Genomic DNA, 25,568 nt, shown 5'->3' on the forward strand with positions numbered 1-25,568 from the left:
AGTAAAAATTTCCTGCTGTATAAATGGATGAATTATTCCAAGTCAGTTATTATGCTGAATAAACTTTTTTAAAATTTTAAAATAAAGTATAAGAGAAATGTTGTTGAAGGGCCTCTCCAGGTAGTCAGTTACTGTACAGCTCAGTTCTGCCACCTATTGCAGGTAAATATCAACACCAGACACACATTTAAACACAGCTGTTGAAAAGAAAGACACAATTCGCTGCAAACCACAGTTACTGTGACATGTTGCTGTTTCCAGCCTGCAGTCTGTATTGGTTTGTATCCACTTTCACAATCTGCTATTTAGTCATACTGGAAGGTTTTTGCCATGTAATTACTGTTTAATTAAGGTTTGTACCATAATAATAAATTTTGGTGTGTTCTGTTAAGCCCCTTTACTGAAGGGCTCACATTTTTCTGGGTATCAGTGGTTTCTAGTGAACAAGTTACCCCATTAATAAAGGTCAGTTAAGGACACCTGTAGTGTAATGGACCACATCTGTCCTCTTTTTCCGTTTTCAATATTTGGACATAACACTACAAAACAATAGGTTAACAAGGGGTTTACACTATAGTTGAACATTGAGTGTCAGTGTACCTCTCCTTTAGTAGCAGACTTAAAATTCATATGGTAAACACATGTTTTTTTTTGATCTGAGTGGTTTACAGTGGAAGGAGGAGTCAAGTCAGACCTCAGCGCTACAGTATCTGTATATATGGAGGAAACACAGAGAGATTCCTCTGATTGGTGTTTCCACACTTTTCATGTGTTCCTGTACTCCTCTCATAAGGCAATGCTGAGTGTGATTGGTGGCCGGGGGCGTGTTCTCCATGGGGGTCCAGGATGGTACAAAGGCACTCGCTCGCCCTGAGAGCTCACAGCTCAAGGTTGGGTTCTGAACTTTGCTCTGAGGACAGTTGGTTTGTGCTCATGGAGATGGAGAGCTGTCTGTTCATCCTCATGCTCTCATCCCTGCTCATGTCCACCACAGCTGGTAAGTACCATGTTTTACTTCTACTCCAGGGCTCCGCTCACATTTCGGGATTTTAGGGGTCAGGGGACGACGGTCTGAGAGGTGAGGTAGTTTGTAGAGGCTGTTTATACAGTAAATATGAAATGCAACCTGCTGCAACACTGATGTATTTAAGTTGCTGTTTGAGAGTAAAATATTGGTACAAAGACACTGAAACTTCAAAGTTCTTGCAAGTAGTTTACTTACATTTCTGTTTATATGTTTGGTTTTATATGAACAGCTGCATCCACAGTTATTTGTTTAATTTCATTTTGAGAACTTTTCTCCCTCTTGATAATTCTTGTTTTATATTTACTTTGTGCACTTCTTCACGTTTTATGAGTGTAATAGTGTAAAAAGGCAGTTCGGTAATTAAGGACATGAACTTGTTACTTAGAAGGCTGTTGTTTCTAGACCACATACCCCTCTGTGCTGTAGAACTCCTTCCAACTGCTGTAGGTCACCTACAAGATACATGGGTCAAATACCCATTGACGAAGACAAATTAAAAAAAAAAATAAATAAATAAATAAAAAAGCTTTAGATAAGGGTTAAAGAATGAATTAGCACTTTTTTTTTTTTTTCTTTTTTTAATTAAAAAAAAATTACTTAATTATTGAGGGCATAGGGGGGCACGGTGGTGCAGTGGGTTGGACCGGGTCCTGCTCTCCGGTGGGTCTGGGGTTCGAGTCCCGCTTGGGGTGCCTTGCGGCAGACTGGCATCCCGTTCTGGGTGTCCCCCCTCCCCCTCCGGCCTTACGCCCTGTGTTGCCGGGTAGGCTCCGGTTCCCTGCGACCCTGTCTGGGAGAAGCGGCTCAGCAAGTGTGTGTGTGTGTGTCTGTGTGTATTGGGGCATGGTGGCGCAGCGGGTTTGACTGGGTTCTGCTCTCCAGTGTGCCTGGGGTTCAGTCTTGCTTGGGGTGCCTTTTGATGGACTGGCGTCCCATCCTAGGTGTGTCCCCTCTAGCCATGCGCCCTGTGTTGCTGGGTTAGGCTCCGGTTCACCGTGACGCTGCTTGGGACATGCAGTTTAGGTCAATGTGTGTGTGTGTGTTTGTGTAGTTAATTATTACTAACTGCCTGTTCACATTTGTGGTGAATGGAGATTTTATGTACAGATTCTTTTACGTATGCATAAAATAAAATGTTGCAATTAATATTTTTTGTAGTATTACTTTTAATAGAAACACATGCATTACATAGAATTTTGTGCAAAATGCCGAACAGACAAAATTTGTGAGTTAATAAAAGCACATAGATAAAGAAAAAATAAAACTGGGAAAATATACAAGTTTTAAACACCTCAAGAACTGAGTCCATTTCATTATTTTTTATAGCAGTGTATTGATGAGAGTGACAAAAATGTAGCTTATTACAGGTATGTGGTTATATGTGTTTGCATCTGTTTAAACTGACAAAGATCATCTTCAGTGTTTTAAATTAAAGACAAAATTTACCTTAGACTCTAGTTTTACGTGTTTTCCAGTAGGTATCTAGTAACATTAAAAAATCTGAACTTCTTTAAGATTGTTTAAAAACAAATGGTTTTCTGGCTTTCTGGACTAATACTTTGTATACATACATTACTTACATATTGAATACAGTATATTTATTGCTTGTAGTAGTTGAATACATTAATTTTTGTTGGATTATTACATTATTACAGATTTTCATTGCAAAAATTAAATAATACAGTTAATTTATACATTTCAATGTAATATGAGGAAGCTAAAGCATGATTAGGTATAGTCCGTAATAAAATAAAACTGAAATTTGCTGAAATCAGCATTTAAAATATAAAACACACATCTAATTTTATACAATATAAATCATATATGTACATGTCTGCAACATAACTAAAAATTTAAACCAGATGTTCCACATTTTTTTATATCATGTAGAGTGAAATTCACTTACTGAATTGCTTGAAGAAAATCAAAATAAAAGTGTTTATAAAATATACATCTAAATGTCTGCAACATAACTTAAAATTCTGAGTCCTGAAATTTCACCTCCTGAACACTGACATGATTTCGAGGTGAAAAAATGACAGTAAAAGACCAACAGGTATAAAAATGACACTGATCTCTCTTGTGTTTCTTTCACACACTGTTACATCTGTTACATTTAACTGTGTTTCGAATCTCCTTGTAACTCTGATCATATCAGAGCTTTTAGGAAACTCAATTGAAGCTCAAGATGAAACATGTGAAACACTCCACTCGAGTCTCTGTGTCTCTTCTTCCAGACAGTGATGTGAGGCTGGTGAATGGAAACAGTCCTTGTGAGGGAAGAGTGGAGGTTCGTCATGAAGGACAGTGGGGAACTGTGTGTGGTTATGAGTGGGATATAACGGATGCCTCAGTGGTGTGTAGACAGATCATGTTCTGTGGAGATGCTGTATCAGCACCGCAATACGGTCACTTCGGAGAAGGAAAAGGGAAGATCTGGATGGATTACGTGCGATGTAGTGGGTCGGAATCTACACTGAAGGACTGTGAACACAGAGGATGGGGTCAACATTATTGTACACATCCTCTTGACGCTGGAGTCATCTGCTCAGGTAGGAGACTTTTCCTCTGTCTTGTTGAAGTTTATCATTTATTCTTGTTCCCGTTCATTTCTTCTGTCCCAATTTGTTACGGTAATTTGTCTATTTCTTGACTTTTTCTGAATTCCCGATGAGGACGATAAACAAGTTAGTTTTACATTCAGAGTCACGAGGAAGAGGATTTATACAGTCAGTGTTTCTGTTCCGTTGTAATTTGACAAGTATATATTTGTTCCTTTTCTTTTCCTCAGTAAACGCCGTCGGTATGTAAATGTCTCTGCTTTGTGTTCTCAATAATTTATCGATTATTAATATTGGTCAATAACTCGCTCGCTAATTTGTCGCTCCGTTGTTTCGATTCGTCGATGTTTTCCTACAACTTAGTAGGTGTTCAAGTTTAATTAATTAATGTATTAGTAATACTGTGCGTTATATGTATGTATCTTGTATGTCGTTTTATGAGTGTTTGTGCTCAGTGTTGGATGCCACATGGAATGTGAGTTTTGCCAATTTTGTTCTTTCCAGTTTCACTCTTTTCTCTTGAATAAATTGGACGAATCGTTACTGAGGGGCGAGTTTAGCAGCCTCTCAAAGTGTACATGGAACATATTAATTTTTAATATCAGTCCCAGCAGTGTTTGAATACAGTGTGTTTGTTAGGTTCAAGTGCAGGTTCCTCTACTGACTGAGCTCTTCATGTTCAGCTACTTGCTCAGTGTGATGAAAACAGGGATCTTTCAACGTCTCCACTTTTCTTTAACACACAGAAAGATCCGTGTTTCCCGTTAGATTCCAGTGTTTCCATACATTCATAATTGTCTCTTTATGTACAGGAAGGGATTCATATTTGGAACAGAACCAGTGATGGTTTTCCTTTCCATATCTGCTGTTTTTCTTCTCAGGTTTAGCTGTACGCCTGGCAGGGGGACCTCACCCGTGTTCTGGGAGACTAGAATTCCACCATAAAGACTCATGGTACACAGTGTGTGACCCCGACTTCGACCTCCAGGACGCAAAAGTTGCGTGTCGACAGCTGGGCTGTGGGACACCTGTACAGGTGCAGGGAGCAGTTTTTGGTAAAGGGGACGACCGGGTGTGGAAGAACAAGGTTGAGTGCGGAGGCAATGAACATAATTTTGGTCAGTGTGTGAGATCATCCACAAAGGACACAAAGTGCACTCATGACACTGATGTGGGACTGGAGTGTTTTTGTAAGTGTCTTTTTCAAGTGTCTTGATTTTGAAGCGAAAGCAACAACTTCACATCTTTTTACTTCCCAGTATAAACAGTAAAAGGAGGAAACAGTATAAGATTTTATAGAAAATGTTTATGAATGTTGACAATCATTTTCAAGTATATATCTTATAAGAATAATCAGTAACTTTATGCCCTGGAATATTTTTGATTATTTGATATTTAAATTGACGGGGTGCGGTGGCGCAGTGGGTTGGACCACGCTCCTGCTGTCTGGTGGGTCTGCGGTTCAAGTCCCGCTTGGGGTGCCTTGCGACGGACTGGCGTCCCGTCCTGGGTGTGTCCCCTTCCCCCTCCGGCCTTACGCCCTGTGTTGCCGGGTAGGCTCCGGTTCCCCGTGACCCCGTATGGGACAAGCGGTTCTGAAAATGTGTGTGTGTGTGTGTGTGATATTTAAATTTCAGCTTCTAAAACATATGTTGTCTTCTGAGATTTTTTTCTACTTTAATTCTTATCCCCCGTGCCCTTTATCCAGGGTACACAAACTCCAGCCTGGTGGACGGCCCAGACTCCTGTTCCGGGAGAGTGGAGTTACAGTACCTCACTGAGTGGGGCACAGTGTGTGATGCATCCTGGGATCTGAGAGCAGCCAATGTCCTCTGTCAGCAGCTGGGCTGTGGGAGCGCTGTGGCAGTGCCAGGACAGGCCTGGTTTGGAGAGGGCAAGGGTTCCGTCTGGGCTGATGTGTTTGAGTGTCAGGGGAAGGAGACACACCTGTCCCAGTGTGCTGTTTCTTCATGGAACCGAGCTCCATGCTCTCATGAACATGATGCAGGAGTTATCTGTAATGGTGAGGAGTGCTGTGCTCATCACTGTACTGTAGGAGAGGGGTCACAGTCAAATGTCTGTTTAGAAACATTCTTCTGTAGAATAGCTCCGTTGAGTATAAAACTCATTGAAATAATATACTAAGCATGAAATGAACTGCTGGCACTGTAAGAGATGCTGATGTTTCTACAGGATCATCTCTCTCAACCCTCAATGGGACGGTCCGACTGTCTGGAGAAGGTGGCTGTGGGGGTCAGTTGGAGGTTCACTACCAACACACATGGAGCAGAGTTCTCCTGGACTCCTGGAGCTTCAGGGAGGCTGCTGTGGTCTGCAGACAGCTGGGCTGTGGTTCTGCAGTGAGGATCTACAGCTCCTCCCTGTCTGGGACAGGGGACACTGATGTGTGTCTCACAGGGTATCAGTGCTCTGGGACTGAGTCTCACCTGTTCAACTGCAGTGCTCCAGATACAGTCAACTGCAGTTCCAGCTCATATGTGTCCATAGTGTGTTCCAGTGAGTACACATGACTTCCACAGCCTTTTCATAATGAATATTGTTTGGATATGGATGGATTATACTGGTTATTTAATGTTAATTCTGTTTTACAAAACATCCTGGGTGTGTCCCCTCCCCCTTCAGCCTTGTGCCCTGTGTTGCCGGGTTAGGCTCCGGCTCACCATGACCCCGCTGTTGTAGACAATGTGTGTTTGTGTGTGTTTTATAAAGAACATGGTATCTTCTTCCCTGTGTACCTTCTTCCAGAACACAGGTCCCTGAGGCTAGTGGGTGGTGAGGGCGGCTGTGCAGGGAGGCTGGAGGTGTTTCACCAGGGCTCCTGGGGGACAGTGTGTGATGACTCCTGGGACCTGAATGATGCTCAGGTGGTGTGCAGACAGCTCCAGTGTGGGACAGCTCTCCGCTCCACCTCTTTTGGTCCAGGAAATGGATCTATATGGCTGGATGAGGTTGGCTGGGTGGGGAACGAATCATCTCTGTGGGACTGTCCCTCTTCACAGTGGGGGAACCATGACTGCGTTCACAAGGAGGATGTTGGAGTTGAGTGTTCAGGTCAGTTCTTTTCACAACATAAGACCTGATAAACAGTGAAGATATTCTGTAAGGGAGTTTTCATAACACCTTGCACTAAGATATAATGAAGAAAAATTTAATGTAGCAATGGTTAATAGTGCTTCTATAGTTTTTACTAAAATAGTAATATTAAAACTTGAATTAAATAATGTCAGCAATTTGTTTATCCAGATGGATAATTCAGTTCTTTCAGTTTTTTGGTGGTGTGATGTAATATGTGTGATGTTGGTGTGATGATGTTGACATTGATGAAGACTGCAAGCCGAAAAGCAGGATGGTGGACCAAAAAAGCAGGATCTTTTTTGCGATCAGGAGGGACAAGGCAAATATCATGGTCAGGGACAGGCGAAGGGTCAGGTCATTTGGGGAACGTTATTTGGGGTAGAGAATCCAGAGACGTAATCAAAAGGGGCAAAGTAGTGGGTCTTTACCGTGGGAGTTGTGGAGCCAGTCAGGGGAGCAGGTAGGGGTGGGACAAAGAACAGGAACAAGTTCGGAGGACTGCTGAGTGCAGAGGGGACCATTATCTCAATTAAGATTCCACAACTGGAAGGCGGTAGTTTGGTGTCTTATACTTCCCCGTCCTGATTGGCACCAGGTGTCCTCGTTTGGGGTGTTGTAGTTGTGACAGATGTCTTATGCTCTTGCTAATATCAAGTTCTTGTCCATTTCCTTGCAGAGTACAAAGATCTGAGACTGGCTGAACGTTGCTCCGGGCAGGTGGAGGTTTACTACAATGGCACCTGGGGAAACGTGTGTTTCAGTCAAATGGAGACCAATACAGCAAGTCTAATATGTCAGCAACTCAACTGTGGGAAGAGCGGGACTGTTTCTAGTACAGAATCTCGACTGAAAGGAGCTCCAAACTGGCTGGATATTGTCAAATGTCGCCCACATGACTCCACACTGTGGCAGTGTCCATCCTCTCCCTGGGGACAGAATAAATGTGATGATGGTGAAGTGGCCCTCATTACCTGTGAACGTAAGATTATTTTATTTTATTCTTTTAGTTTCTTCTGCATTTGTTCTGTAGTTTTGTCCGTAAATTCAAGTCTGTATAGCTGCAGTGATCTATTCCCTGAAACGTAAGGCACCTGGCACGGTACACTCTAGACAATCACTCACACACATAGACACTCATTCACGCTCATACTACCGGCAATTTTGAGTGACAAATGAAGTTGAAACAGCTATCTTTGATCTGTGGGAGGAAACCAGAGCACCTGGAGAAAGTTCAGACAAACACAAGGAGAACATAAAATATTAACACAGACTGAGCTAGACTTAAACCCCCATCCAGTTGTCTAACCCAGGCACTGAGAAGAACTCACCCCACTTGTCATGGCATTGTATCACCCTTGATAAATACATGAAAGGATTAAATTGGTGGAGTTTCAAGGACGATTTTATTGAAACTCACTTAAGAGAGTGAAAAAATAACGAGTGGAAGACAATGAATGGTGAAGACATGGCCTTGTGAACTGAAGCTTACATGTTCATGTCTCACTTCCCATTACTGTTATAACACACACACACACATTTTCGGAACCGCTTATCCCATACGGGGTCGCGGGGAACTGGAGCCTACCCGGCAACACAGAGCGTAAGGCCGGAGGGGGTGGGACACACCCCGAACGGGATGCCAGTCTGCCACAAGGCACCTCAAGCGGGACTTGAACCCCAGACCTGCTGGAGAGTAGAACCCAGTCCAACCCACTGCGCCACTGCGCCACCGCACCCCCCCCACCTACTGTTATAATACCATTGAGGAATTACCTTGAATTGCTCTGGTAAAAACTACCCACCTGAATGAATGGGTAAATAATTGTAAGAAAGTTAGTTTGTTAACAATTGCTTTGGACAATTGTTTATTATAAACTGTAAATTGCTTTGGATAAAGGTGTGAGCTGAAAAAATATTCATCAGTGGACAATTCTGAGAAAACTTACTCAGAGCATGAAAATGAATTATTAAAATTATACATATGAAGGATCTTGCAATAAATCCATTAGGGGTGTATGCTGCTTGCTTTGCGCACTAGTTTTATGGGATAGGTTTCAGACCACTGTGACTCTGCCGTAGAAAGAAATGCTGTTGAAAGTGTGTGAGTAAATATACAAGACAAAGGTATTTTGACTGGAGAACTTTCCAGTATTTATAGAGTCACCCACATAACTCGGTAGGAATTAAGCTTCTCCACCTGTCTTCTCTCTCCAGAAAAAAATGTGGCTTTGAAAGGAACGGCAACTCAGTCGTCCCAATATGACTCTTATGGTGCTGCTGGCAATGCTATTGATGGAAACAGAAATACAAAGTATACAGGTGGGTCCTGCACTCACACCAAGCAGGACTCCAAACCATGGTGGAGAGTGGACCTGCAGGATGTTTTCACTGTGACCTCAGTGACCATCACCAACAGAGGGGACTGCTGCTCAGAGAGAATCGATGGGGCAGAGATTCGTGTTGGAAACTCCCTGGATGACAATGGCAACCAGAATCCCCTGTACACAGTGTTGTTATCCTTATTGGCATGGATTTTGAAACACTTTTCACCATCAAATGTATTTAATGTAAGATGTGTAGGACTTTAAATTTATTTCACATTTCAGATGTGCAGTGGTTCCCTCCATCGCAGCAGGAGAGTCTAGTTCCTTCCAGTGTAATTGGACAATGGGACGCTATGTCAACGTGGTCCTCCCAAAACCCGGCATCCTGACTCTGTGTGAAGTTGAAGTTAATGGACATGATAGCAGTGGTTGGTATAACCCGGAAAGGTGTTTCTGTCTTATTAGTTATTAAAATCTCAGTATCACAGTTAGCGATGTCTTGACACTAGTCATTCAACAACGTTTACATAAAAAGGTGTTGGTAGAGAGCTACAAAACTGATCATAACTCAGGAGATTATGACTGCTGATGACTTAATTAATGATCTGCAAAGACTGTGTGGAAGTCCAATGTTCATATCTGAAAGAACTGTGGTTTTGTGGTTCTGACGAGGCTTCCCATTTGCTCTAGTTTGAGAATATACTTATTAACATTACATCCATCCATCCATCCATCTTCCTCCGCTTTTATCCGGGGCCGGGTCGCGGGGGCAGCAGTCTGAGCAGAGTCCTCCACACTTCCCTCTCCCCGCACACCTCCTCCAGTTCCTCTGGGGGAACCCCAAGGCGTTCCCAGGCCAACCGGGAGACATAGTCTCTCCAACGTGTCCTGTGTCTGCTCCGAGGCCTCCTCCCAGTGGGACATGCCCGGAACACCTCCCCAGGGAGGCGTCCAGGAGGCATCCGGAACAGATGCCCGAGCCACCTCAACTGGCTCCTCTCGATGCGGAGGAGCAGCGGCTCTACTCCGAGCTCCTCCCGGGTGACTGAGCTCCTCACCCTATCCCTAAGGGTGCGCCCAGCCACTCTGCGGAGGAAACTCATTTCTGCCGCTTGTGTCCGCGATCTCATTCTTTCGGTCATGATCCAGAGTTCATGACCATAGGTGAGGGTAGGAACGTAGATCGACCGGTAAATTGAGAGCTTCGCCTTACGACTCAGCTCCCTCTTCACCACAACAGACCGGTACAATGACCGCATTACTGCGGACGCCGCACCGATCCGTCTGTCAACCTGCCGCTCCATTTTTCCCTCACTCGTGAACAAGACCCCGAGATACTTAAACTCCTCCACTTGAGGGAGCAACTCCCCTCTAACCCGGAGGGGGCAGTCCACCTTTTTTCCAACTGAGAACCATGGCCTCGGATTTGGAGGTGCTGATTCTCATCCCCGCCGCTTCGCACTCGGCTGCAAACCTAAAGATATTAACATTACATACATATTACATATACACACACATTTTCAGAACCGCTTGTCCCGTACGGGGTCGCGGGGAACCGGAGCCTACCCGGCAACACAGGGCGTAAGGCATGAGGGGAAGGGGACACACCCAAGACGGGATGCCAGTCCGTCGCAAGGTACCCCAAGCGGGACTCAAACCCCAGACCCCCCGAACAGCAGGACTGCGGTCCAACCCACTGCGCCACCGCACCCCCTATTATATATACATATTAGATTAAAATTAACAACCAGAAACTATGCTCCAGAGTACATTCAGTTCAGACTTGTCCACTATGTCATTCTTTGTCAGAGTATCTTGCTGCTTTGTGGTCAGTCACAGTCTTTATTTACCCTCTAGGCTACCTGCCCCTGAGACTGCAGGGGGGCAACACGATGTGCTCAGGGAGGGTGGAGCTGTGGTATGAGGGCTCCTGGGGGACCATCTGTGATGACTTATGGGACATAAATGATGCCCAGGTGGTCTGCAGACAGCTGGGTTGTGGGACAGCACTGAAGGCTCATGGGAATGCTGCCTTTGGGAGAGGAAACGGTCAAATTTGGCTGAATGAGGTGAAGTGCTGGGGCAGTGAGCTCCACCTGCGGGACTGTCCTCACTCTCTTCAGGACCACAGGACCTCCTGCTCTCACAAAGAGGATGCTGGTGTCACCTGTGAAGGTGAGAATTGCTGTGCAGCTTTATTACTCTCAGCATGGATTTCTGTCGTATCAACAGTTTAACAAAAAGATCCGTAAAAGATATAATGACAGAAATTTCAAACAAAAGAATAATTACAAGTTGCTGTGTCTGGGGTTTCATTGTTAATGATTAAATTGGAAGGGGGCGCAGTGGGTTGGACCGAGTCCTGCTCTCCAGTGGGTCTGAGGCCCAAGTCTCGCTTGGGGTGCCTTGCGGCGGACTGGCGTCCCGTCCTGGGTGTGTCCCTTCCCCCTCCAGCCTTATGCCCTGTGTTGCCGGGTTAGGCTCCGGCTCCCCGCGACCCTGTATGGGACAAGCTGTTCAAATGATGTGTGTGATGATGTGTGTGTATATATATATATATAATATTTATATATTTTTATGTATTTATATTGTATTTATAGTGTAATGAAGACCACATGGTGGTTCTGGTCTCTGGTCTGTACAGCATGGTGGCCCAGTTGTTAGGACTGGTGTCTCATAACACCAATTTTGTGAGAATTGAAAATGGATTTGATTCAGCAGATTAGATAAAGCAGATTAGATAAAAACATCAGTTAAATGCCACATTTTACGTCGCTTTCATTTCAGTTAATTTTTATAGACTGAAAAGCATCTTTTAAAACAATCAATGTACATGTTTTGTGCTGCTCAGCTTTTGGGAGGCACAAAAAATCCAAATTTATTTCATCAAAATGTTCATTTTAAACTGATTTTGTTTCAATTTTTCAGGCATATCTTCTGAATTTACATCTACTACAGGTGGAGTAAAATTTTTGTGTAACTATTCTCAGTGTACATTTGGGTGACTTAATCATACCTATTACATATATAATTATATGTGCCTACCAAATGTTTTTCAGAAATTCCAGGAACATCCACAAGTAAAACCTCAGCAAGACCAGGTATTTTCATTTACTTTTTGTGCATGTTGACAGTGGGCAGATGAATTACATATTTTCTGTGCTCTCTATCAGGATTATATTATGCAGCTCTCTCTATGTTACTCCTTCAGATGTTACCAAAGCACCACGCCAAACACCCTTGTCCATCCCTCTTGTGGTGTTCCTGGTGCTGGGGGCTCTGCTCTTCCTACTGCTGGTGCTTCTGGCTGGACAGTTGTACCAGAACAGGGTTCTGAAGAGAGGTACAGAAGGACACTGCTGATTACATGATCTTTCATACACAAGCAGTATAGTTCATTTGGACAGATCTGGCCTTTTAAGGGCTTCTGATAAAATGAAATGATTTTACTCTGTCTGTGTTTCCACCTCTACAGCCCTGTATCAGGGGGGTCTCACCCCTCTGCATGAGGCCATTTATGAAGAGATAGAGTACAACTTGACCAGGGGAGAGACGTACAGAAACCCCAGAAAAGGTGACAACATCTTATTGTCCTCTTCATATTTGGAAAGAAGGTAGCTAACAGAAATTATACATTATTCACAACTTTTGGCAAAATGTTGTATTTTAACAATGACTCATTCATTATTCAGGTAGGAAGTTACCATGGAATATTACTAAATGTAGTTTTGGCCCATGCAGATACTCTTTAAAAGGGCAAAACATACGGTGGCTGGAACGGCTTAGGAATGTTTGATTTAGGAATTTTTTAGAAAATTAAAACAGTCTTCGGGTTTTTTGACAATTAAGAAGCTTTTACTGATGGTAAAGACAATAGGAAAAAAGTTGAAAAGTGCCTAGAAGGTAAACACTGCAAACCCTCTTGTGATAAGCTATAGGAAGCTGAGAAGAAAAAATACTTTTATTTTCAGTGATTTTCAGAATCAGAATCAGAATCAGAATGAACTTTATTGAAGTATGTTCGCACATACAAGGAATTTGCCTTGGTGACAGGAACTACCACAGCACAGACAGAATGACAGTGACAAGACAGGTGAGAAGATAGAGTATGTGAGCAAGGGATAAAAAATATTTAAAAATATAAAGTACCCAATATACAAAAATAGTCACTAGATACAAATGCAAGGGAGTGTGAGAGATATGTGATAAATAGTTATAAATATAAATATAAATAGCATTATGTATTGCACGGTTTACTCTCTAGGGGAGCGATTTGGGTGTTCATGAGGTAGATGGCCTGAGGAAAGAAACTTTTCTTATGCCTGGCTGACCTGGTGCTCGGTGCTCTGTAGCGCCGGCCAGATGGCAAGGGTTCAAAGAGGAAGTGGCCTGGATGCGAGGGGTCTAGAATGATTTTGCTAGCCCTTTTACTGACTCTGGACGAGTGCAGTTCTTGGAGAGCTGGGGGAGGATGTGCCGATGATTCTTCCGGCAGTCCGAACTATCCGCTGCAGTCTTCTGATGTCTGACTTCGTAGCTGAGCCGAACCAAACAGTTATAGAGGTGCAGAGGACGGACTCAATGACTGCGGAGTAGAATTGCATCAGTAGCTCCTGTGGCAGGTTGAACTTCCTCAGCTGGCGACGGAAGTACAACCTCTGCTGGGCCTTCTTCACAATGGAGTCTACGTGGGGCTCCCACTTCAGGTCCTGTGAGATGGTGGTGCCCAGGAACCTGAATGACTCCACTGTTGCCACAGTGTTGTTCATGATGGTGAGTGGGGATAATGCTGAGGTGTTTCTCCTGAAGTCTACGATCATCTCCACTGTTTTGAGCGTGTTCAGCTCCAGGTTGTTATGACTGCACCGGACAGCCAGCTCTTGGACCTCCTGTCTGTAAGCAAACTCGTCGCCATTCCGGATGAGGCCGATGAGTGTGGTGTCGTCCGCAAACTTCAGGAGTTTGACAGAGGGGTCTTTTGCGGTGCAGTCGTTGGTGTACAGGGAGAAGAGCAGTGGGGAGAGCACACATCCCTGGGGGGCTCCAGTACTGATTGTGCGAATTTTGGATGAGAATTTTCCCAGCCTCACTATCTGCTGTCTGTCTGTCAGAAAGTTGGTGATCCACTGACAGATGGAGGTGGGCACAGAGAGTTGGGTTAATTTGGACAGGAGGAGGTGTGGGATGATGGTGTTGAAGGCCGAACTGAAGTCCACGAACAGGATCCTCACATAAGTCCCTGGTTTGTCCAGATGTTGCAGGATGTAGTGCAGTCCCATGTTGACTGCATCATCCACAGACCTGTTTGCTCGATAAGCAAACTGCAGGGGGTCCAGCAAGGGTCCAGTGATGTCCTTCAGGTAGTCCAACACCAGTTTTTCAAGTGACTTCATGACCACAGACGTTAAGGCGACAGGTCTGTAGTCATTAAGTCCTGTGATTTTGGGTTTCTTTGGGATGGGGATGATGGTGGAGCGTTTGAAGCAGGAAGGAACTTCGCACATCTCCAGTGATCTGTTGAAGATCTTTGTGAAGATAGGAGCCAGCTGGTCAGCACAGGTTTTTAGGCAGGCCGGTGAGACGCCGTCTGGGCCTGGTGCTTTCCTTGTCTTCTGTTTGACGAAGACCCGACGCACCTCCTCTTCGCAGATCAAAGGTGCAAGGGGGGGAAGGTGGGGGTTACTGAAGGTGTTAATTGATTCGTGGAGAGAGGGTCTGAATGGGTGTAGGGTGTGAGACAGGGTTTATCAAACCTGCAATAAAACTCATTCAAATCGTCGGCTAGTTGTTGAGTTGACACGGTGCCGGGGGGTGGTGTCTTGTAATTTGTGATGTCTTTCAGGCCTTTCCACACCGACGCAGGATCGTTGGCTGAAAACTGTTTCTTCAGCTTTTCAGAGTAGTTTCTCTTAGCCACTCTGATCTCCTTTGCCAGTGTGTTTTTGGCCTGTTTATACAAGACTCCGTCCCCGTTCTTGTAGGCTTCTTCTTTGGCCTGACGAAGCTGTCTGAGTTTTGCAGTGAACCACGGTTTGTCATTGTTGTATGTTAAACGAGTCCTGGTACGGATGCACATATCCTCGCAGAAACTGACATATGATGTTACAGAGTCTGTGAGCTCATCTAGATCGCTAGCAGCAGCCTCAAAAACACTCCAATCAGTGCACTCGAAGCAGGCTTGTAAGTCCTGCTCTGCTTCCTCAGTCCATCTTTTAACAGTCCTTATTACAGGTTTAGCTGATTTCAGTTTCTGCCTGTAGGTCGGTATAAGATGAACCACACAGTGATCAGAGAGCCCCAAAGCTGCCCGTGGAACAGAGTGGTATGCATCCTTTACCGTGGTGTAGCAGTGGTCCAAAATATTACTGTCTCTGGTGGGACATGTAATATGCTGTCTGTATTTTGGCAGTTCACGGGAGAGATTTGCTTTATTCAAGTCCCCGAGAATGATTATAACAGAGTCCGGGTGTTGTTGCTCTGTCAGTGATCTGGTCGCCCAGCTGTTGCAGCGCTGCGTTCACGCACGCTTGCGGTGGAATGTAAACACTTACGAGGATGAACGAGGAAAACTCCCGCGGCGAGTAGAAAGGCTTGCAGTTGATGAAGAGCGCTTCTAGGTCTGGACAGCACATCTTCTTCAACGCTGTCACATCTGTACACCACCTTTCGTTGATGTAGAAGCAAGTCCCACCGCCACGCGATTTCCCCGCTGATTCCGCGTCGCGATCCGCTCTGAACAGCTGGAAGCCCGGCAGATGTAGCGCGCTGTCCGGAATGGCTTCATTCAGCCAGGTTTCCGTGAAGCACAGAGCAGCAGAGTTTAAGAAGTCCTTGTTTCTTTGGGACAGGAGGAAAAGTTCGTCCATTTTGTTGGGTAAGGAGCGGAGGTTCGCCAGATGGATACTAGGCAGCGCTGTTCTAAAGCCGCGCTTTCGGAGCTTGACAAGCGCGCCGGCTCGTTTTCCGCGCTTGCGCGTTTTGGAGCGCTTGAGTAGCGCCGCTGCACCTCCGACTACAATGTCCAGCAAAACGTCAGAATAGTCGAAAACCGGTAAAATGTCGGGTGGTGTGTACTGCCGAATGTTCAGCAGTTCTTCCCTGGTAAAACTGATTGTCGGAGTATAACTAAAGACAGGGCAAACTAAGAAAAACAGTAAAACAACTGCGGAGCTCCACACCGAGGCGGCCGTTCGCGGCGCCATCGTGTATATTCGAAATATTTCGTATATTTTAATTTAGTTTTAACTGTAACATAATATAAAGTTAATAAAAGAACAAAATAATAATTCAACCAACCTCACAGCCTAAGTTTTATTTCTGAAAGAGGCTGAAGGCCACTGGGATATCGGGAGGATGGCGACACATAGAACATTTTCATTTTTTTATACCTTTGTCTGAGGTATTTAAAGAACCTCACCTGTGAAAAAATGGTGGGACATCCATATTATATAACTCCATTTGATTCTGATTTAGGAGGGGTGCGGTGGCACAGTGGGTTGGACCACAGTCCTACTCTCCAGTGGGTCTGGGGATCCTGTCCCGCTTGGGGTGCCTTGCGACGGGCTGGCGTCCCATCCTGGGTGTGTCCCCTCCCCCTCTGGCCTTACGCCCTGTGTTACCGGGTAGGCTCCAGTTCCCCGTGACCCCGTATGGGACAAGCGGTTCTGAAAATGAGTGTGTGTGTGTGATTCTGATTTAATGGTAAAAGTGACTTTAACCAGTTTTTACCTGCAGATCTTTAGACAAAAGACACAGGAAAGGACAAGGAAGTGGGAGCAGTTTTGCTGTTTCGAACCGACAGGCGAACACTATGAGTAGTACCACATAAACAACATTGTACAAAGTGGTTCTACAGTCAACTTCCTCTTTTATACGGAATCCTGATTGCAGAGCACATGTCAGGAGTGCAGTAGGAGTGCTCAGGGAAGGGGAACCTCAGGCGTTCTTCACCAGGATTTATAACAGAGACCTTGGAGTTACAAATAAATTGAGTTACAAGCAGACTAACAGACTGAATAGTGCTTGTAAGTTGAGGATCCAGTGTACTTGGGAATCTTTCACTCTTTAGAAATTCAGCTTTTGTCAGTTCACGATTATAAACTTGAACATCTAATGTATATAAAGGGATACTGGTGAAAAGATACCCATACTATAAGGTCATGGTAATGCATTTACCATATTCTGGTAAAGTTTTACGCAGCTATTACTGTGATGAACATCGGTGCATATGGTGAAGGAAAGAAACTAACTGTGCTTAAGAGCCACACATCTGCAGCTATGTCTCTTTCTGCTAATGCAATGCACAAATTGTATTTTCTATAAGATGTGCATCACTTTGGAGAAAAGCGTCTGCTAAATGCATAAATGGAAATGTATATTTACAAAAAAACTGCAGAAATTTGCAGAAAACCACAATTTTCCAACGGTTACATGTGCATATTTCAAATGTCTCTAAATGAGATGATACCTTCTGTAGATAAAAATTATTAGTCTGGCAACTATGAAAAACCGTTTGGCTTCCATCTGTAACCATGTGATGGGAACTGAGAAACCACACGAGGAGCTCGCAGCTGCAGTGCTGTAAACGGTTCAGATGAGAGACAGCAGCCAATAGGGAGGAAGAGGATGTTGGTGATAAGAGTGTCAGTTAGCGTTCCTGGGTGTGGGCGGTAGCTGCTCGAACCTCACACATCCTGTCTTCTCTCAGTGTGTGAGGCATCAGCAGAGAGAACTTCATGTATCTTCTCTCTGAGGACAGGACTGAGTGTGTGTCTCCTTACAGGAAGTGTCCTGTCTGAGGATGTGCCTTCTGGGTATGAAGATGTGGAGGACAGTGAGGGAGACCCCCTCTCAGGTAGGGGGCTTGTTGTGTGTGTGTGTGTGTGTGTTGTAGTTCAACTAGGACTGTTAGTGACAGTCAACCTCATAACATTATTTCCTATTATGTTCTATGTTCACATCTTTCTGTCATGTATTCTCTTTTTATGTCTTATTTCAGAATGTTTTAATTATAATAAAAAGGCATGCACGGTTTTAACTTTTTATTACTCTCAGGGACAGATGGGAAGAAAGAATACTATGACGATGCTTTTCCTCTGGAGAAAAGTGCAGGTGGTCTGTCAGGTGGGTTTCTGTTGGCGGCTGCAGGTCATACCATGGTATCACTAATATCAGTGAATGGTCTTCAAGCATAAACAATTATAATGTAAAGTTCCAGTCTACATTAATAAAACATAAATGAAATCTAGAACAAATTCTGTCAACTGCACATTCATGCTGCGAATCTCCCGTTGTACCATATCTTAAAGTGACACTCTACAACTGCTGTTAGACACAAGCGCTTTTTCTCCCTCTGTTACAGAGGATCTGCGTACAGGAGACACAGCAGAGGACTATGATGATGCTGTTACCACAGGACAGAGTCCAGGTAGTTTGTTAAATATATTAATGTGTTCAAGGTTTTATGCCAGCACAATAATGTTTGTAATACACAGCATTTGTATCGAGACTTTATGTTCTTAATAGGAATCGTGATTTATTGATTACATTAACAAGCATTTCAAATTATATTAAATGTATCATAATACATTCTCCCTTTATAGTTTGCCGGTAATAGTTGTAAGAGTTCTGGTTTAACTCCACTTGGATTTATGTAAAGAAAAGTATTTCATTGCAGCAGAAACTTGATATGTTAAATCTGAACCACACAGTCTTTCTGTTCCAGGTTCAGCACTGATGGGGACAGAAGACATAGAGGAGGACTATGATGATGCTGTGGGTGTAGAACAGAGTCCACATGTGTTACCAGGTGAGTTTCACACAAGTGATGGAATAGAACATTTGCATTTATTAATTTTAGCTGATGCTTTTCTCCAAAGCAACTTACAATGTGAAGCTATTTGCAGTTATTTACCCATTTGTACAGCTGGGTAATTTTACTGCAGAAATTTTGGGTAAATACCTTGTTATGGGTACTATAGCTGGAGGTGAAACTTGAATCTGTGACCACTATGCAACCAGCTGCCCTTGTAGAACATGACTAGTTTCCTATCAGATGTGGTTTTCTGAACCACACTGTATGTCCCTGTGTCATCCTGTCCCTTAATCTATTCTGTGTGCACTAGAGGTGGGTACAAACATATTACATTTACTCCCGCACTTGTATTGAAGTACATTTCTGGAAAATATTTACGTCTCAAAATAAATTTTGATATCAATACCTTCTTCCTTTTACGAAAGTATATCTGTAAAGAAAAAATATGTACTTTGACTCCATTAAATTCGTATCACCTTCTATCCTCTACTTTTTTCATGTAATATTTTAACTCCTTAAAGTCAGTTGTCTTTTATGCTACAAACACAGTAGACCCCCCATAAGAACTAAAATTTTATAAGATTTTGTTCAATTTATTCTTGAACAGAGTCATTGGGGAAACTGCTCCTGTTATATTAATTTAAACATACGTAAGATTGTAAGACAGGGGTTGAGGTGGCGCAGTGGGTTGGCCCGGGTCCTGCTCTGGGGTGGGTCTGGGGTTCGAGTCCCGCTTCGGGTACCTTGCGACAGGCTGGCATGCTGTCCTGGGTGTGTCCCCTCCCCTTCTGGCCTTACGCCCTGTGCTGCCTGGTTAGGCTCCGGTTCCCCGCGACCCTGTATGGGACAAGCGGTTCAGCAAATGTGTGTGTATTATTTGAAACTTTGTTGTACCTGTTTACATTGCTTGTATTTCAGAACATTAAAAAGCTTTATATGAATCAGTGGAACTTCAGTGTTTCACTCATGTTTTGACTTGATCCTTTTTTACTTTACATTTTTGGAATGATTACTTTTTACTTCAATAATTATTTTTGAAAGTATCATTAGGTTTGTTTGAAACGGTGTTTGGCTGCACTGACCACCTCTGGTGTGTACAAGGATGTGTGTCACTGTGTTTCCTACTGTGTCCCTGCAGGAGAGAAAGCGTTGACCACTCTGCCCCCTGGTGAGGGACCCCCTGGTCCTGACCACACTGACTATGATGATGTGGGAGATGGAGGATCGTCTGCAGTTCTGGAATCTCTCTGTGACTCAGAGTCCAGTCTGTGTTTGAAGGTCCTTCTGCCCAAAGCTTCAAACCAACAGGCTCATCAAGATCTGATGTTTCTGAAGTAGCTGGTAACACAGTAACCTTTGATTTTTAAGTTTTCATTTTTCTTGTAAAAGTGTCTTTTCAGTCTTGAGGAGTAAATTTTCATAAATTGTTGTAATATTACAAATGCAAATTTAATTTTTTCACCCTTTTATTTTGTTGTTCACATTTGGAAATATATATTGAAATTAAAAGAAAATTCGTCAACTTCTGACTCTGTTCTGTTTTTGTGGTTGAGCGTATAAACTAAAAACATTAATAAATGTTGTTTTATTATTTGCTGTGCCAGCAGGTTTTTATAGCAATGGTACAGTGTACGCGTATGAACAATTTCAGCTGTGTACCAGTTTCCTTCGGTTAGAGTTGTGCTCCTCCACTTGGCATTCAGGCTTCTGTCACAAGGAGGTTCTCTGGTCTGAGGGTTGCCCTCTTCCTTGGGGCCTCTGGCATCACAGTAGGCACTTTTCATTGGTTTTGAGATATATGGCGTGCTTATAGCGTAAAAAGAAAGGATCAAATGAAGGTAATGTGAAACAGCAAGCAATTGACCGTTCAGCACCCAGGACAGCTCCCCTTGGGGACAGACCATTGCACCATCAGGAGCTGTCCTACATGGACAAATGGATAAGCATTTCCTCAGAATCTCCATAAAGACTCATGAGAAATGCTGGTGGAGTTGATCTCAAGTAGAAAGACAGAACAAACGTGCTCTTGTCACGCTGTCACAGGTGCACAACAGCTCAAGTGTAGCTGAGACAAAGATCTGGATACAGATACGTGGTTCTTGAGTACAGTCATTTAGTCACATGCCACCATATGATCCAGTATACATTACACAAATAACTGCATATAGGGTTTTTTTAAGTTTTAATCATTAAACAGATAATATAATACATGCTTTCTGAGTACGCAGGAGATCGGGAAAAAGTAAGTCTGAAAATTCAAGGACCACCCAGCTGGCAGAGGAGGACGAGTGCAGCTGTCTGGTTGGGGTGTAGCAAGTGGTCATGTCTTATAGGTATTGGGGAGCAGATCTATTGATTGTTTTGTAGGTTGTAACCAGACTGAGAAGAGTAGGGAGCCCAGCACCGAGCCCTGCGGAACACCAGTTGAGAGAGGCTGAGGGGATGGCAAGGAACTGCACCAGACCACCTGGTAAGAGTGGAGCGGAAGGCAGGCAAACCACCACAGAGGAAGGAGCACAGGGAGGAAACAGAAACAGCAGTGTGTGTTGGACACACCAGCATACAGAATGCCGCACATGTGGTGCGTTAATGGGGTTTTATATGTGTTGTGTGTGATTGACAGCTGGGTATGGCCAAGGGTTTGGTCTCATTCTTTCTCTTCTGAAATTTCGTTTTAACGATATCCAAGTTGATGAAGTTATGGAACATGGGCTGACTACTCTTACAGCCTTGGCAAGGAAGTCCACTTAACTACCTGATGGGTCTTCATCTCTTTTGTAACGGGCGAGATCACTGTTGGTGACCTTGTAATGACATTGTGACTAAATGGGTGACCCTTTAATGAACTTGTTACTGAAACACAGAAAGTGTTTTTAAATCAAAATTTATTTAAAATTACTGAGTATTAGGATCAATCATCACAAATTCCAATACTAATCTGATAATCACCATGTCTTAGTGTTACTCTTAAAATGATCTTGGATGAACATGGATCTGCTTGGACGTGGTGTTATATTGGTTGCTGGTGTCCAAAATATTGAAAGTGAGGAAAAAAATCTCATTTTCATGAAATACATGGAAAAATATGGAAATAAATGAAAAACAAGTCTTTGCTGCGGCACTTGGACACTAAACCTGACCTTGTAAAATTCATGCAGAACTGAACACAAATAACTTGCAGCAAGTTTATATTTTTTGATGGTACATATTCAGTGTATCACTGTAATTCCAACTTTATTTATAGCTTAGTGCCGCCCCCTGCTGTAGGTGCAGTAATTCATAAACAGATGTTGAAATGACTGCTGAAGAGAATCAGCAAGTTGCTGCAAACCGCATTTACTGGTTCACATTACTTGGTTTTCACCATGCTTTCTCTGTTGGTATAATGTGTATTTATTCTGATGTTGCAGCCTTTCATTTCCGCTGAGGAATAACCATGAAATAAACGTACTGTTAACATGAAATGTACTGAACAGCTCATATAAAGATTTTACATGCAGCTGCAGAGAAGCAGAACTGGGCAAAAAACACATTTAATATAATACAGCAAAACCAGCATTGACTCTTTTTCCATTTACGAAGATGAGGGTTTGTGATTCATTTCAAAGAAGCTTGTTCCTTGGTACATCATGAATATGTCACTTTTTTAAGCAAGTAAACATTCAGAACTCTGAAAAAGTATGTGCTTTTTAAGCAAAGTGCTTTACAGTGGAAGGAGGAGTCAAGTCAGACCTCAGCGCTACAGTATCTGTATATACGGAGGAAACACAGAGAGATTCCTCTGATTGGTGTTTCCACACTTTTCATGTGTTCCTGTACTCCTCTGATAAGGCAATGCTGAGTGTGATTGGTGGCTGGGGGCGTGTTCTCCATGGGGGTCCAGGATGGTACAAAGGCACTCGCTCGCCCTGAGAGCTCACAGCTCAAGGTTGGGTTCGGAACTTTGCTCTGAGGACAGTTGGTTTGTGCTCGTGAAGATGGAGAGCTGCCTGCTCATCTTCTCTCTCTTATCCCTGCTCATGTCCACCACAGCCGGTAAGTATCGTGTTTTACTTCTGCTCCAGGGCTCCTCTCACATGTCGGGGTTTTAGGGGTCAGGGGACGACGGTCTGAGAGGTGAGGTAGTTTGTAGAGGCTTTGCAAACAGTAAATATGAAATACAACCTGCTGCAACACTGATGTATTTAAGTTGCTGTTTGGGAGTAAAATATTGGTATGAAGACACTGAAACTCCAAAGTCCTTGCAGGTAGTTTAATTACTTACATTTCTGTTTATATGTTTGGTTTTATATGAACGGCTGCATCAGCAGTTTATTTCGTTTATTTGGGGAAAAAGGAGAAAATCAGAAAAAGCTAGATGTTTTGATTTTGAGAACTTTTCTCCCTCTTGATAATTTTTGTTTTATATTTACTCATTGCATTTCTTTATATTTTATCAGTGTAATAGTGTAAAGAGGCAGTTCAGTAATTAAGGACATGGACTTGTTACTTAGAAGGCTGTTGGTTCTAGACCACATAACCCTTTGTGCTGTGCTGTAGAACTCCTTCAAATTGCTGTAGATCATTTATGGGATACATGACTCGAATACCCATAGAAAAAATTCAATTTAACAATTTAAATAATAATTAAAAAAAAAAATTGAAGTGGTACTTTTTTCCCCATATTTAAAGTTATTATTACTAACTGCTTGTTCACGTCTGCAGTGAGTACAGACTTTCGGTCCAGAGCCTGTTATAGATACATAAAATAAAATGTAATTATTAATGGTCGGGGGGTGCAGTGGCACAGTGGGTTTGGCCTGTACCTTCTTTCTGGTGGGTCTGGGGTTCAAGTCCTGCTTGGGGTGCCTTGTAATGGACTGGCGTCCTGTCCTGTGTGTGTCCCCTCCCTCTCCAACCTTCCACCCTGTGTTGCTGGGTTAGGCTCTGGTTCAGACACTTAGGACAAACATTTCAGACAGTGTGTGTGAGTGATTTATGGTTTTTGTAGTTTTACTTTTAATTAAAGCACACAAACTGCATGAAATTTTGTCCAGACTACTGAAGGGGGGGCAGCCACTGGCACTTGGACCCCCTGAGGATTTCTTTTCTCCCTTGACTTTCAGTTGGGAGTTTTTTGTTCCTTTCCTCCGTGGCCAGTAGGCAAACTTATAGTTTAAAAAGTACATTGATGATGTATCACGCTGCTCTCTAGTCAACTTTTCTTTTTCCCCGTGTCCCTGCGTGAGAAGAGCGCTCTGTAAAAATAAATTGAAGATACAAAATGACTGAATTAATGAAAGCACATTTATATAGAAAAAGAGAAAGGTGGTGAGGATGCATTATAAACATTATAAGGGTAAAATTTTCTAAATTAATTGAGCTATGCTTTTTTTTAAGTTTTGCACTTCACATGTTTATTTTTTTTTTCTCTTTCTCCTAATGTGATGCACAAATTTGTATTCTCACTGAGATGTATGCTGCTTTGGAGAAAAGCATCTGCTAAATGAATAAATGTAAATGTAAATTTCAGTAATTTTTTTCTGTGGATTTTGATAAGGCACAGATATATTTCAGTTTATTATTATTATTTTTATTATTATTGTATTTTTTTGCCAAGCAGAAAAAATAACTTTGCTTTAACTATCTGTAGAAAGTAGTACCAGATCTTCATAACATGATTTCAGATGTCTCTGTTTAAATGTAAATGTCATGATTTAAATTTAATTCAAATTTAGTTGTACTAGATGTAGACGGAAGATTGAAATGGGGATATGAAGTCCATATAGTACGACTGAACTGTCTGTTCTCCTGTCTTTCTATATCTATCTGTCTATTTATCCATGTATGCAGATCAATAAAACTGATGCTGACACTGCAATTTCCATCCATGATTTATAATCGCTTGTCAAATCCAGGATTGTGGTCTGGAGCTTATTCCGCGAGCAGAAATCCACATGAACACGGGGAGAACATACACACTCCACACACATCAATGCTATTCTCTGCAGCACCATACCACCTCAGAATTAGATATTCAGTTTTTTTATTTGAACTTTTTGTTTTTAATTAGTTTGTTAAGATACTCTAAGACATATAAGCGACTCAAATTGAGATAATTTAAAGGTTATAGACAAGCTTGATACCCTGCGATGTACCGTGGGTGTACCCTGCCCAGTTTAATAGTTATTAATTTCAAGATGGGCTATGAACCACTGTAGCCTGATAAGGAGAAGTAGTTAAAAAAGTGACCGAGTGAGTGAAAGAATGAGAAAAAAGTAGCTTTTACTAACAGTAATGACAGAGTCATGAAAAATATTAATAAAAGTGAATAATTAATATATTCAGCTCATTGGGCCCCGCACAAAACAGCTGCAACAGATTATGAAATATTTGCCCTATTTTAATACAACTGGCTTATTAATTCCCTACAGCAGCATTTTCCTGCATCGCCATCATACGAGTGTTTGTAGAGTTTGTACAACGACACAACAGACAGCACAGCCATATAGATGCAGTCAAGCCTGTAGAGTTGATTTCCAATCCCACTGTAGCTTTATATGAAAGGACTTTTAATTTGTTTTAATTTGTCCAGTAATGTTCTGTTGTGCCACATTCCCAGAATAAAGGAATCAAAGTGCCTGGAGCAGCTTCACAATTACAAACAGCTAAAATGTCCGTGGGAATGTGCTGTAAAGGTATAACAGAGTAAGGTAGACTAACGAATCACCACGGTAAGGATAGTCCTGTGAAACAGCGAAAAGAAG

General features: G+C 42.9%; 2 protein-coding genes across 2 annotated transcripts in view; both read left to right on the forward strand.

Moving 5' to 3' along the window:
• Positions 1 to 25,568, forward strand: part of LOC114910506 (antigen WC1.1-like) — a 64,888-nt gene that overhangs the window by 32,276 nt on the left and 7,044 nt on the right. The gene's annotated exons all lie outside the window — the stretch shown is intronic.
• LOC114910472 (antigen WC1.1-like) lies at positions 833 to 20,280 on the forward strand. The gene is made up of 19 exons (XM_029251692.1): positions 833 to 997; positions 3,265 to 3,579; positions 4,470 to 4,778; positions 5,297 to 5,611; positions 5,782 to 6,114; positions 6,358 to 6,660; positions 7,361 to 7,663; positions 8,899 to 9,184; positions 9,291 to 9,436; positions 10,866 to 11,183; positions 11,937 to 11,966; positions 12,068 to 12,109; positions 12,220 to 12,351; positions 12,484 to 12,582; positions 17,791 to 17,862; positions 18,063 to 18,131; positions 18,370 to 18,435; positions 18,733 to 18,816; positions 19,961 to 20,280. Exons 1-19 carry the CDS (start codon positions 847 to 849, stop codon positions 20,158 to 20,160), a joined length of 3,573 nt encoding a protein of 1,190 aa, XP_029107525.1. The 5' UTR covers positions 833 to 846; the 3' UTR covers positions 20,161 to 20,280.

The sequence above is a fragment of the Scleropages formosus genome, chromosome 5 (assembly GCF_900964775.1).
Source record: "Scleropages formosus chromosome 5, fSclFor1.1, whole genome shotgun sequence".
NCBI lineage: Eukaryota > Metazoa > Chordata > Actinopteri > Osteoglossiformes > Osteoglossidae > Scleropages > Scleropages formosus.

Coding starts and splice junctions, on each gene's coding strand:
- LOC114910472 (XM_029251692.1), top strand. CDS start 847: ATGGTACAAAGGCACTCGCTCGCCCTGAGAGCTCACAGCTCAAGGTTG. Junction 3,580..4,469: donor CGCTGGAGTCATCTGCTCAG/GTAGGAGACTTT, acceptor TTTTCTTCTCAG/GTTTAGCTGTACGCCTGGCA. Junction 6,115..6,357: donor AGTGTGTTCCAGTGAGTACA/CATGACTTCCAC, acceptor TTCTTCCAGAAC/ACAGGTCCCTGAGGCTAGTG.